This window comes from Clarias gariepinus, chromosome 25 (assembly GCF_024256425.1).
Source record: "Clarias gariepinus isolate MV-2021 ecotype Netherlands chromosome 25, CGAR_prim_01v2, whole genome shotgun sequence".
In the NCBI taxonomy this organism is placed as follows: Eukaryota; Metazoa; Chordata; class Actinopteri; order Siluriformes; family Clariidae; genus Clarias; species Clarias gariepinus.
Window position 1 is genome coordinate 22102119 of NC_071124.1, and position 12222 is coordinate 22114340.

At 40.8% G+C, this 12222-nt stretch overlaps 1 protein-coding gene across 4 annotated transcripts in view; it reads right to left on the reverse strand.

Moving 5' to 3' along the window:
- Positions 1-3526: 3526 nt before the first annotated feature.
- cables1 (Cdk5 and Abl enzyme substrate 1) overlaps positions 3527-12222 on the reverse strand; it is a 28764-nt gene continuing 20068 nt past the window's right edge. For 2 of the 4 annotated variants that reach the window (XM_053486691.1, XM_053486689.1), the window contains 6 exons: positions 11204-11312; positions 10001-10154; positions 7934-8037; positions 5921-6027; positions 5619-5826; positions 3527-3788 (listed from right to left, as the gene is read on the reverse strand). In XM_053486691.1, the coding sequence (XP_053342666.1) occupies positions 3648-3788; positions 5619-5826; positions 5921-6027; positions 7934-8037; positions 10001-10154; positions 11204-11312 (823 nt within the window). In that variant the 3' untranslated portion in view covers positions 3527-3647. Of the gene's footprint in view, positions 3789-5618; positions 5827-5920; positions 6028-7933; positions 8038-10000; positions 10155-11203; positions 11346-12222 lie in introns of all 4 variants that reach the window. The other 2 variants (XM_053486690.1, XM_053486688.1) reach the window with 1 other exon arrangement.

Consider the following 12222-nt stretch of genomic DNA (forward strand, 5'->3'; position numbering starts at 1 on the left):
TGCTTCTGGATTAGACTTTAGTAAGAAGCAGCATTGCACTTTCTTATCAGCTATGATATCCCACCTTCAGCCCAACCCACCTGAAAAAAAAAAAATAAAGTCCTGCATTATGCCTCGTGTCATCAGGGAAGAAGAATTTTTTTTTTTAAGTCGTCTGCTGACTTTTCTGGCTTTTTTTTCCTTATAAGTCTCACTAACAAGTGGTTTTCTTATAGACACTCGGCTGTTTAATGCAAATCTTGTGAGTTTTTGTCACACTACTGAACATAGAACATTTCTACTGCCCGTTTTATAATGATGCAACTTCACCAAGTCATCTCATCTCCAACCCATCATCCATTTATTCATTACTTTTTTTCCCCTCGACCACGTTTCTTCTGCAGATCTGCCACTTCAGGATTATCCTTTCAGGTTTTAATAACACACTAGACATTTCTTCTGCTCTTTGTACAGCTGTGGCCAAAACATTTTTGGAATGACACAAATATTAATTTTCAAAGAGTCTGCTGCTTCAGAGGTTTTAGATCTTTTTGTCAGAAGTTGCTCTGGTATCATGAACATGAAACATGACAGGATTTATTCACGATTACATCAAGTTTATGAAGAAAGTCAATATTTGCAGTGCTGCCCCTTCTTTTTCCTCCCTAAGACATCTGCAATTCGTCCTGGCGTGCTGTCCGTGAACTTCCTGACTGATGGCGCAGCCTATTCTTGCATAAATGCAAGAATTTGAGTTTGTCAGAATTTGTGGGTTTTTGTTTGTCCACCCCCCTCTCGAGGATTGACAAGTTTGCAATAGGATTTAGAGTCTGGAGAGTTTCCTGGGTATGGACCCAAAAATGTTTGTTTTGTTTCCTGAGCCACTTAACAGTAACAGCAACAGTACGCTGTTCAAGACCCCCGCTGATGGTGTAACAGCTGCAGCAGACCGGAAGCGCGATGCAATAAGAACAACGCAATACCAGTGAACTACCTGTGGTTAGGTAGGGTATGTTTAAACAAAGCCACCGTGAGTCAGTTTCGTTCTTCTGTTTGACCCAGATATACTTATTTGTTGTCCAGACCACACTGAATTTTCCTTTAGCGTTCTCACGTGTCAGTTTAAACACAAACAACACCTGTATTGTATTACTGACTATTATATCATCTCCACACTCTTTATCGTGGGTTTTCCTCCTCATCCTCTGAGCCGTGCTAACTTTATACTCATTACATTTCTCATAAGCAACAAAACAGAGAGAAGAAAGAGACGATGACTGATTCTACTTGCTTTTTTATTGAACAAGCAAAGCAGCATATTTACATGAGTGTTTGTTTATTTTTATCTATTTATTAATTTTTATTTTATTTTTTATTTTTTTTTGCAAACATCCTCAGTGGATTAACAGTTTTTGTGTTTTTTTTCCTCATCAAACTTTTCTTCAATGTTCGGGAATTTGCTACCATTTACTGTACCGTATTTCCTGGAATAGAAGACGTACAGAATACTGAATTCTGATAAGTAAAAGATACTGTAGAGTGTGTCGGTTTATGGCTATGGTACGTCATGCAAATGTGCCTCACTGGCCTTTTCCTGTTAGTGTTGCTTTAGTTCATTAGGACTACGAGGGGCGTTTAAGCCAAAGCGGGACTTTTTATCGTGCAGAATAACAGAACACGGTTATGAGAGTAAAAACTAGGTTTATTTCTCTATATGATCCGCTGCTACACGAATGCACTTATCCCAGTGTTTCACTAGTGCTTGGATACCAGGCTCAGTATGCCTGTCTGAAACACCGGCCTCCCAGGAACTCCTTTAATGTATCAAACCATGCTTGGAGCAGGGTCAGGACTGATTGTACTGAATGATTGCGTGTACAGTTGCGTCTCTTCTTCCGCAAGACGGCGACAAGTTATTCGTTGATTTTCAATGATCAGGTGTTTGACTTGAACGCCCCTCGTAGTTTAATTCCACTCTGTATTGATTCCTGAGGGCATGTTTTTTTTTGGGGGGGGACGAAGTGCTTTAATCTTACCGGTACGTCCAAAATCTTGTGAGATTGTAAGAACTTGGTAGCATTTTTTTTTTGCAATCGGTTTAGTCGAAACACATTCACAAAGCACATCGTCACCCGCAGCAACAGGGTTAACTCCGCCTTTTTTATTTCCAGCTTAGATTTATAAGAAGTTTCTTTCGACAAAAAAAAACAAAAAAAAAAAAGAAACTCTTAGTCCTGGTTTAGGAGAACTCGTGGTATAATCGAACATACTGTATAAAATGATTGGTTGTGAAATATTATAACATAAATCACGCTACACAATGCTTTTGTTCGTCCCGTCACCGTGGTGACGATAGCAGTAGTGCGGCTGTTTTGTTTTTAATGTTTTGTCGTGGTGATGCGATGCTATTACTATTACTATAAAACAATATGGAGCTTATCATAAGCTAAAACTGTAGATTAGTACATAAACGTTCTGTATAAAAACAAGTGTCTTATAGTCCAGAAAAAATGGTAACTGATTTCTTCACGATCCGTGCTTAAACAAAAAAGCGTGAAACGTGTCCGATCAGATCAGAACACGCCGAAATCACTTTCTGTGACGGAAAAAACAATCAATCAATTAATCAAGTCTACACGGTTTTAAGCATAACTAGCTTGAAAAGTAAAAGGTTTTACAAATTTCCCGGCCCGGTGCAAGTTAGCTATCAAAATCGGACCGCCCGTTCTGTTAATACTGCGTCGGTCTAAGATTATACTTCGAGCGCTGTAGTAACATATAAAACACACGCAGGCAGGCTTCCCGCTGACTCGGCGTCTTTAGCTGTGTTTTTTTTTCTTTCTGCAGTATGACCTTTCGCATACATCCTCCCTCCCTCCCTTTCTCAGGCGTAGCACTAGAAACGTGCCGAGAGTCCACTCTAACATAGAGCACAACAGGGACAGAAACCGCGAATGGCAGCTCGTCACACCGCCACCACCACGTCTTAAAACAAGAAAACAAAAACAAAAACAAAAAAAGTATAAGTGTGCTGATGCTCAAAAGGAAAGAAAGAAAAAAAAAATGAACATTTGCTGCTCTTCTCAGGGGTGGTAATGCTAAGATCAGGATTGCCGCATGGAAACGATTTCAATGATAAACCTGATTATGATGATGATGATATGACCGTCTTTGACCTCTGCCGTTCTTGAAATCCTGCTCAAAAAGTGCACTTAAAAAAAAACAAAAACAACTAAAAACCGAAAGTACTAGAGAAGAAGTCTGAGAAACAGTCGTCGTCATCTTAAAAAGTTCGGTCCATTCACAGGTTGGTTTTAAGGCGAGAGACAATGCAACATGCAACAGCTTCCCTTTAGCGCCAGGCGAAGAAGTAGTGAAGGCAAGGCAGTGATGATGGAGAGAGAGATGAATGAAAGAAGAAGAAGAAAGAAAGGATGCACTAAAACATTCTCCAATCCGAAACGGACAGTCGGACGGTCGTTCGTATTGAGAGTCTATAAAAACTGCGCAGGCAACCGAATTTCCAAAACTTTGGCTGAAATGTACGTTTTGTTTAGTTTTTAAGTTGGTCAGGTGCATAGAGCTTCTCTGAGAGTCGGATCAGGAGAGAGAGAAAAGGAGAGAGGGAGAGAAAAAAGGGGAGCGTCTCTCCTGACGAGGAGCTGCTGCTAGGAGTTCTGCAGGAGGCGTCTGTAGTGCGGCATGACCTCGTGCTCCGGCAGGTGAAGGTTGAACTCCAGCGCCACCAGCACGGGGAACTCGAAGGCGATCAGCTCGCGCCGGTTCACCCGAAACCTCTCCTCTAGTTTCTGTGGGGCGAAAAAAAACCCACAGCTTTATTCATTATACAGAAGCCCTCGAGGGACCGAACGCTACACCGGGGAGGAATCATAAAAGTTGCACTGTGTTGTGTGTGTGTTTGTTCTGTTTAACCTCCTCACTGCAGCTGGTGTCCCTTTTTTCGATATGACCAAAGGAAGAGGATCTGAGCCGTCATTACGCTCTGATAAGATATTTAGACGGTGATTTAAAAATATTTCACGCTCATTAGGGAACTGAAACGAGCAGTTCCATGTTAAAAATAAATAAATAAAAAAAGCTGTGTAAATATTTAACGCGAATCATTTTGACTTGAGCATGAAGGTTAAACCAGGATTAAATCATAGAGTAAATCGAGAACGCTCGAATGCACTGTGGCTAAAAATACAAGGTGTCCTGTAAGTGCAGCATCCTGGGATTAATAATATAATCCACATACTGTAAACTGCACGGCGCAAAACAAAACAAAAAGCCACCACCTGGATTTAACTAAGCAAATATTTAAGATCCTTCCATGAGATAATGACTGCAGTGATTAATACGGTCGGTTCGGCTGCAACAAGTTATTTAAGCCCATGTTAACCTGATGTTACTCCGTTTTAGAAGTGTTAAATTATTATTGACCTGAATCAAGCAAAGAAAACAACTAAGGAGATTGTGATGCGGAGTGTGAACGTTGGGTTAAGAACTGACGAAATGTAGTTAGGAAATTTTTGTTTTTAAACGACCACGATCAGAGATCACTTACAATTTGATTTCACCCAATGTTTTAACAGCAGAACTCACTGCGATGTTTAATAGTGAAAGTCACAACGCACAATGCGAAGAGAACTCGAGGGATTGGGACTAAACAGCTGTGTAGTCTTAAGTAAACCACTTATTACTGAGACTAAGTTAAAAAAGAAAAAAGGCATCAAAGGGTCATGTGGTTATTTGTGGAGACAGTGTGTTATGATCTGGGGTTGCCTGGTTGCTCAGGTTCAAGTTCAAGTCAGCTGACGACCTGAATGACCAGTTTTTCCATCAATGGATTTTTTCCCTAACTCTTCTCTTTCTTTCTTTTCGTGACGCCATGCTGTTTTCAGTCTGCTTTTGTTCATTTATATTTAAACTAGATAAAATGTTTAAGGTTAAATTTGGATTTACTTGTTTAAAAACAAAGTTAAAAGTTCCTCACAGGAGTAGAAGAATTACAGTGGTGAATTTTCCCATGATGATAAACATTTGTGTGTAACTTATTTGAGTCTCTTATTCTGCATCCTGTAGGAATGACTTGATGCGACCATATTGCAAGATGAAGATGCGAGTATTGTTTCGAGCTCCAACCACGTTGAGAATGTTTGCTGATGTGCTGGAGACGACTTGGTCTGACTCTTACATCATCGATACAAGATCCTGGAGAAAAATTAATGCGACTCTGGACTGAAATAAATGTTGATATTGCATAAGCTTATAGAAAAATAATGTCATGGGAAATGTGTCGCGTGATCAACGAAATATTAGTGTGAGAATGTTTTTTTTTGGGGGGGGGACCAGGCGGAGTATTTATATATTTTACAGATGATAATGTAGATAAGACGTGGAACTCTGTTATTCTGTTGAATATAACGACTCGAGCTTTGACTGTTTTTTTTCTTTCTCCGCCATACTTCAGCATTTAAGAAAGTTTTACCTTTGAGATCTATAAACTTTAACGTTCCTTATCTAATCTTAGTTGTAAAGCTGTTGAAACGCTGCTCTCTCTCGAGGAACGTGACCCCCCCTCCATACGTCTGTACGTGACCGCGTAGCCCTCAGCGCTGAAACCCGAGCGCACTTACGTCGATCAGGAGCTTGACCTCGTGCTTCTTGAGGTCTCCGCCGATCTTGGCTGCCAGGAGGACGCAGGCTCCGGCGCAGAGTTTGCGGTTCTGCTTGTTGAGCTTGCCCTGCAGAACGAGCTTCTCGAAATACACGAAGGCCATGGCTACCGTGGGCTCCTCGAAGCCGCACTCGTCCTGCGCCAGCTTCCGGATCTCTCGCTTCAAGCTGCGGGACACAAGCAGACATCCTGACCGTCAGTCTGGCTCACACACACACACACGAGACATATATTAAATATACATGACGTGGTCGGCGTTACCTCCTGATCTTGCTGAGCGTCAGGCGGATGTGAGGGAACTTCTCCTTAAACGTCTCGTTCATGTCCTTCTTCAGGTCGGAGGGCTTGACGTACTCGATAACCGTCGTCTGTGTGGAAGCACAAAGAAAGGTGCAGATGAGGACGGGTGACATCATGGTGTTGTATCTAACGTCAAATTTCCTGGGCTTGTATGTCGTAATTTGTTTAGCGTAATTTATTATGTGTAGTTTTAAACTTTATGATCATAGTTCAACTTTTTTTTTTTTTAAACATCATATCAATCCACTCAATGTAAAATCAGTGATCAGGTTTATAGATTAGAAGGAAGAAAATAAAGTTTTCTGTTGCTTTAAGTACAGAGTGAATGTATGTGGGATGTTCGAGTCAAACCAGGACTTTTGATTGATGCGCAAAATAACAGGTTCTGCAGGTATGACTTTCTTTTCTTCCCTATATAATCCTACACTAATGCACTTATCCCAGCGGTTCACTAGTGCATCATGATAGAAAGTTTTCTCACACCTGAAACGCCGGCCTTCCAGGACCTCTTTAATGTTAAAATGTCTCCGAGCGAGGTCAGGACTGTACGGGGGATGCATCAATAACTCCCTGTCTTCATTAATCAAACATTTCATCCCAAGTCCCGGTTCGACTCGAACATCACACATACAGTCTAATGATTTTAATACTGTAAAGAACTGTACATATGACCGGTGAAAGGTCAAAGGAACAAGGCTGTAATTTCTCCTCGGGGACAAACCCCTCGGCTTTCCTTTAGGCGCTCTGAGACTCTTTAACGGTTCAGGATGTCGGAGCAGGACTCGGTCCTGTCTGTCTAAAACTATATCTGACTACATCATTCGGAGGAAAAGCCACGAGGACACGGAACGACCGAGGCAGGAGCTTAAACTCCTGCCAAAACTCTGACTCATGACAAGTTCCCAAAGGATCGCAACCGTGTTAGGAATAGAGTGTGAGAGAAAAGAAGTGTAGAAAAAAAACAAACCCCAAACCTCACATTACGCATTATATCAACTCTTCTTTTATTTTTACAGCTTTGAAAAAAAAAAAGGAGCCAGATTTTTATATATATCGAAAAGGCAACACTGAGTTTTGGTGCCGCGGACAAAAACATGCACTTTATTCGACTAGTCATGCTCAATTAATACAATAGAAACGGTCATGACTTTCAAACCAGCAATAGAAGGAAGGAGAAGGGGAGGGGTGTGTGTGTGTGTGTGTGTGTGTGTGTTTGACAAAAAAAACTTGACTGCAGTTTTTGTTCAAGCACAAGCGTAGTATTCAGCCCAAAAACACAAACACGGCCAGAGTGGGAAACGATGAACCGGGGGAGTCTCTTGTTATGTAAACACGATAAAGAAGTCGTTTCCTCTGGAACGCGAAGACGTGATAACATGCAGCACAAAAAAAAGGAAAAAAAAAAAGAGAGAAAGCGCATGATCAAGCCTGGACTCTAATCAATCTAACCACCACCGAAGTCATTTCAATGCCATCAATGATAAAGTTTGTCCTCCCGTCCGTCTCATTAACGCCGAACCCCGAGCCTGGCTTGACGTTCACACGCCTGAGCACCAGGTGGATTTACACTGCTTTCGTTGAACTCGCACGAGTTGCTTTCTGTTCCCTTTTTTCTGTAATCTGATCCGCGAGGCCCGCGGAAAACACGAGCGCAAAAAAGGAACATAAAGTCGGAGCGAGAAGAAATCTAGAGATCGGATGAAACCTGCGTCACGCGGCCGGTCTGAGAGACGCTCGCTCCGGGCCGTTACCCGACGTCATGCCGAATTCTTGCGCAGCGCTTCTGCAGAAAAAAAAATAAACAGCCGTCACTTTGTGGCTTCAGGAGATTAAACCCGATCGCTGCCCAAGTCGAGAGAGAAGTTTCTCAGCAGGAGAGCGACGGTGTGAAAGTGAGAGTGTGTTTTGCGTGTTACGGTGTGAGAAAGGGGAGGAAAAAAAAAAATAAACAAAACAACATCAACAACAACTCGCCATGTAGGAAGGAAATATGAGCACTCGTTTATGTTTTCCACACGGCCACTGAGGGTCGTCCAGAAGGTTGGGGTCGTACTCCCTGAAATCTCCCACTTCGTTCCCTGTGGATCATGACAGAGCAGAAACAAACATCAAGGAAGCATCCAGAAACACACACACACACACACACACACACACACACACACACACGAGTAGTTTATGTAGAATTTTTACTAATGTGAATCTCATCACTTGCTGTTGTAATATCACATTTCTGAGTAATTTCCTACAACAGCAGCTCAGACTGCGAACCAGATTCTGAATCAGACGCACTTCCTTTACATGAATGCGCTCGTCCATGTACGGTATCGTTTCCGTAGAAACGGCTCGTACACAGGATGGCGTGTAATAAAGAAACACGTACAACTGTTAATATGACGATACCAGACTGATGTCTGTACATTTTTATAGTTTCCTAGTAACATAAAAAGTCTGATAAACTTTGACAGAAATTGATTCAGTGATGTCTCGTGACTCTTTCATGTGGCAATTCATAGATCGACGACAAAATCGACTAAAATTTATTACAGTGGTACCTCGGGATACCAACGCCCCTGTTCGGCTTAAGAACTGCAATTTAGCAAGAAATCCACCTCGGCATACGAAGCATTTTTGGCAGACGAGTGACCGGCTCGCATGTACGTACGCCTGGGAGACGTTCAAAAATTATTTGCGTCAGTGGAAAGCCAAGCGAAGTGCGTTTACATATTTTATGTGGGTTTTTTTGTATTTTGTTCAAGATTTAGTAAAGACACAGCACCCTGGGTCCCAAGAATGTTAGCAAGGACGAGAAGGGGGCTATTTTCAGTTTGGTTTTTAAAGTAACCGGCAAGGAAGAATCATAAATTAAGGTTGAGTCAGGTTTAATGTTTATTTAGTTCATATTTTGGTGGCACGTTGTCCTGGTGGTAAGCGCTGTCGGCTTGCACCTTCAGGTCCTGGGTTCGATTCCTGCCTCAGGGTCTGTGTGTATGGGGTTTGCATGTTCTCCACGTTTCCTCCGGGGTTCTCCGGTTTTCTTCCACAGTCACAAATATGATTAAAGTGTTGGAAACTGACAACATTGATAAATTGTTTTGGGTGGCTGGAACGAATTATGTGCATTTACATTATATCCTCTGGGAAAATGTGTTTCGCAATACGCAATATGTTAAAACCTCGCCTGCGGAAACGGATTAAATTAGTATGCAGAGGTACCGCTTTAATATTATTATTTTTTTAATTTATGTTTGCATTTGATGTGGTAAAAAGTTTCTGTTCCTCTATAATCCTGCAGGTGGTGCACTCTAAACTATTCACACATTATCAGGCAGTACAGCAGCCTGTGTGGTAGGAGCGAATTACTGTAAGTGCTGAGTTTGTTTAAAATTGTTTCAAAATATATTAAATTGTGCTACTTAGAGAATCGCAATACAAATCGAAGCAGCACCTGGGTATCGGGATAATATCGTATCGGCCGGTCCCTGGTGATCCCCGTCTCTATTTGTGGTTGCGCAAATAGTCTGTTATCACCTAAACGAGGACGGGTTCCTCCTCGTGTCTTCTCAAGGAGCTTTTCCTCACTAACATCATCTTGTTAGAGACAAACTGATAACGCCAAAAAAAAGTTTACTTAAAAAAAAGTTTTTTTAAATAAAGGTTTGTAGCTTCTACAACATAAGTTGCTCTAAAATAATTAGTGGAAGTTAAACGCAAATATAAACACAAAGATTATGATGCATCATTCATTTCTCAATCTTTTTAAACACTTCTATACTAACACTATTGCATTATTTACAATAGTTTGGGCATTTCCACTCAGAATCAATTTTTTTTTCTTATTTCCTAACCACGTCGACTTGACAGAAACCTAACTCGAGCCACGACTTTACTTTAGCGGTGACCTTGAAGACCCGACCTTGAAGTGCACATCCTGTGTCCTCACTGACTCATCCCCGCACACACTCCGAACCTCGGAATAAAACGTCCTTGATAAGCCGTGTCGGGAAATGAGCAGGCAGTGAAAGAAGGAGCTGGCGCACGTACCCGTGTCGAGGCTGCTCTGGTGGCTGTTGGCACGCGCCAGGATGAGGCTGCGATGGCTGGCGTTACGAGACTGAGAGAAGGACGAGGTGGAGTCGATGGTGTTGCGGCGCCCGAGGACGTTAGTGGGGTAGAGGAACTGCATGTAGGACACCGTCTAGGAAAAATAGATCACGCGGTCACTATGGACTTGAGTTTATTATTCAAGTGTTCAAGATAAAGAAATTCGACGAAGGCGGGTAAAAAACAGGAATCTCTGGACTTACCATGAAAAATGTGTCCTGTATATAAAGAGTTTCCTTTACACAGTCATACATGGTATGATATGAAGTGAAATGATTATACGACTAAGAGAAATAATCGAACTTTTCATTTTAGTATTTTTTTATGAAACACTCAAAAAAATCCAATCCTCTAAAACGTCTCTATTTTTTATATCAGTGACTTTCTATTTATTTTTTTATAATTCTTAGTAAGAGATTTCCTGTTTTTTACGTATGTTTTACGTAACAAGCGATTCTAAAATTTTATTACGACCGAAATGTTGCTATAGTAAATGAAGTTTACTTTTAAACCAACGTTTTAGTGTTTTATTTGTTGATTTAATTTAACGTGTTATAAAAGAAGGCGATAATTGTTTGCTAATGCAAACATAATACAATACAGTAAAAAACAGCACTATTCCAACCGTTGCAAAAATGAATGTCACCACAACATTTTAACGACAAAACCGTCCTGCCGGGATGCATAATGTGGACAAGCAAAGATACCTTCAGAAATAATAGGATTTAATTGATCTGATTGATAAAAAAAATGAATAATTTTATCTGATTAGTAAGCAGTAATAAACTAAATGTCAGTGAGAGCGCACGCTGTCTGTAAAAATGCATCAGCTACAACTTACACCTTTTTTTATGTAGAATCTGACTGTCGTACTTAATATTTTTGGTCTTAAGCGAAGTGTATTATTTAGTTTTTTTTTTCAGAAACCTTTTCCTGTCATTTTTGTTTAAGTGACATTTGAAAATCTAAGGGCTTTTTTTCTAGCTAAATAATACCAAAATCATAAAAACTCCTCAGACTTTTACACAGTACGTTATACATCTATGACTTCAAATGTTGGAATTGGAAAACAGTAATCCTGGCCTAGCAGAATCAAATCGACTGAAGCACGGCACACAGCGGAGTGAATGTTGTCCGGCTCACCTTGCCGTCGGCGCCCAGTTCCACGCCCTCAAGCCCGATCACCATCTCCTTGGCACTGACGCCTCCCGAGGGGTGACGCTGGCGCCCGCTCTCCATTTTCATACCGTCCCTGCCACGGTGAGACACACACACTGAGCTCAGCCTGTAACATCAGTTGGGTTGGAGTTAATAAATAAATAAATAATGTTGTTTTTTTTTTTTTTACACAATAAGGGTTAACTAAACTCTGTTTTTTTTATATAGGGTCAGACAAAAAAATAATTTATACACTTCAGGAAAAGAAAAATAGTATAATGTGTACACACACACTACCAATCAAAAGTTTGGGGTCACTTTCTAACTCCATGATGGTTCCTGATTTTTATTTCTTTCTACATTGTAAAGGAATGCTGAAGGCGTCCAAAAAAAATGCATTAATCTCCTTTGAACAGTTAATGGTGAGATGTTTCTGCTACTTCTGCTCTGTAAAGACTTCATAACGCCTCTAATCTGAGCTGCTGGTTGTTAATTGGTCATTTTTCAGGCTGATAACTCTAAATGAACTTCTCGTCTGGGGCAGAGGTAGGTTTTGGTCTCGCCCTCCTGGGATGGCCTTCATGAGAGCCAGTTTCATTATGGTGCTTGACGGATTTTGCGAATGCACTTGACAATACTGTTCTTGCAAGAACTATTACAGAAAGGCTGACCTCTGTGTCCTAAAATAACAACTAACTGTTGTTTTTGTTGTTGTTACGTAATAACCTAATTCCATATGTGTTATTTTGTAGTTTTGAAATCCCCAGTATTGTTGTAGAATGTAGACAATAAATCACTAAACAAAAACAAAGAAATCTGCAAGTGATCCCAAACTTTTGAACGGTAGTGTATGTATACTATAATATTATTAATATCAATATATAACATATAGCAATTTTTATTAGGATTTTTCTCTTTGTCTGAAGAGTGTAGACATTTTTTTGGCTGACTCTGTATTTAAAACTATAGCCTGCTACCTGGTTGGATATTTCATGGGCAAAAGA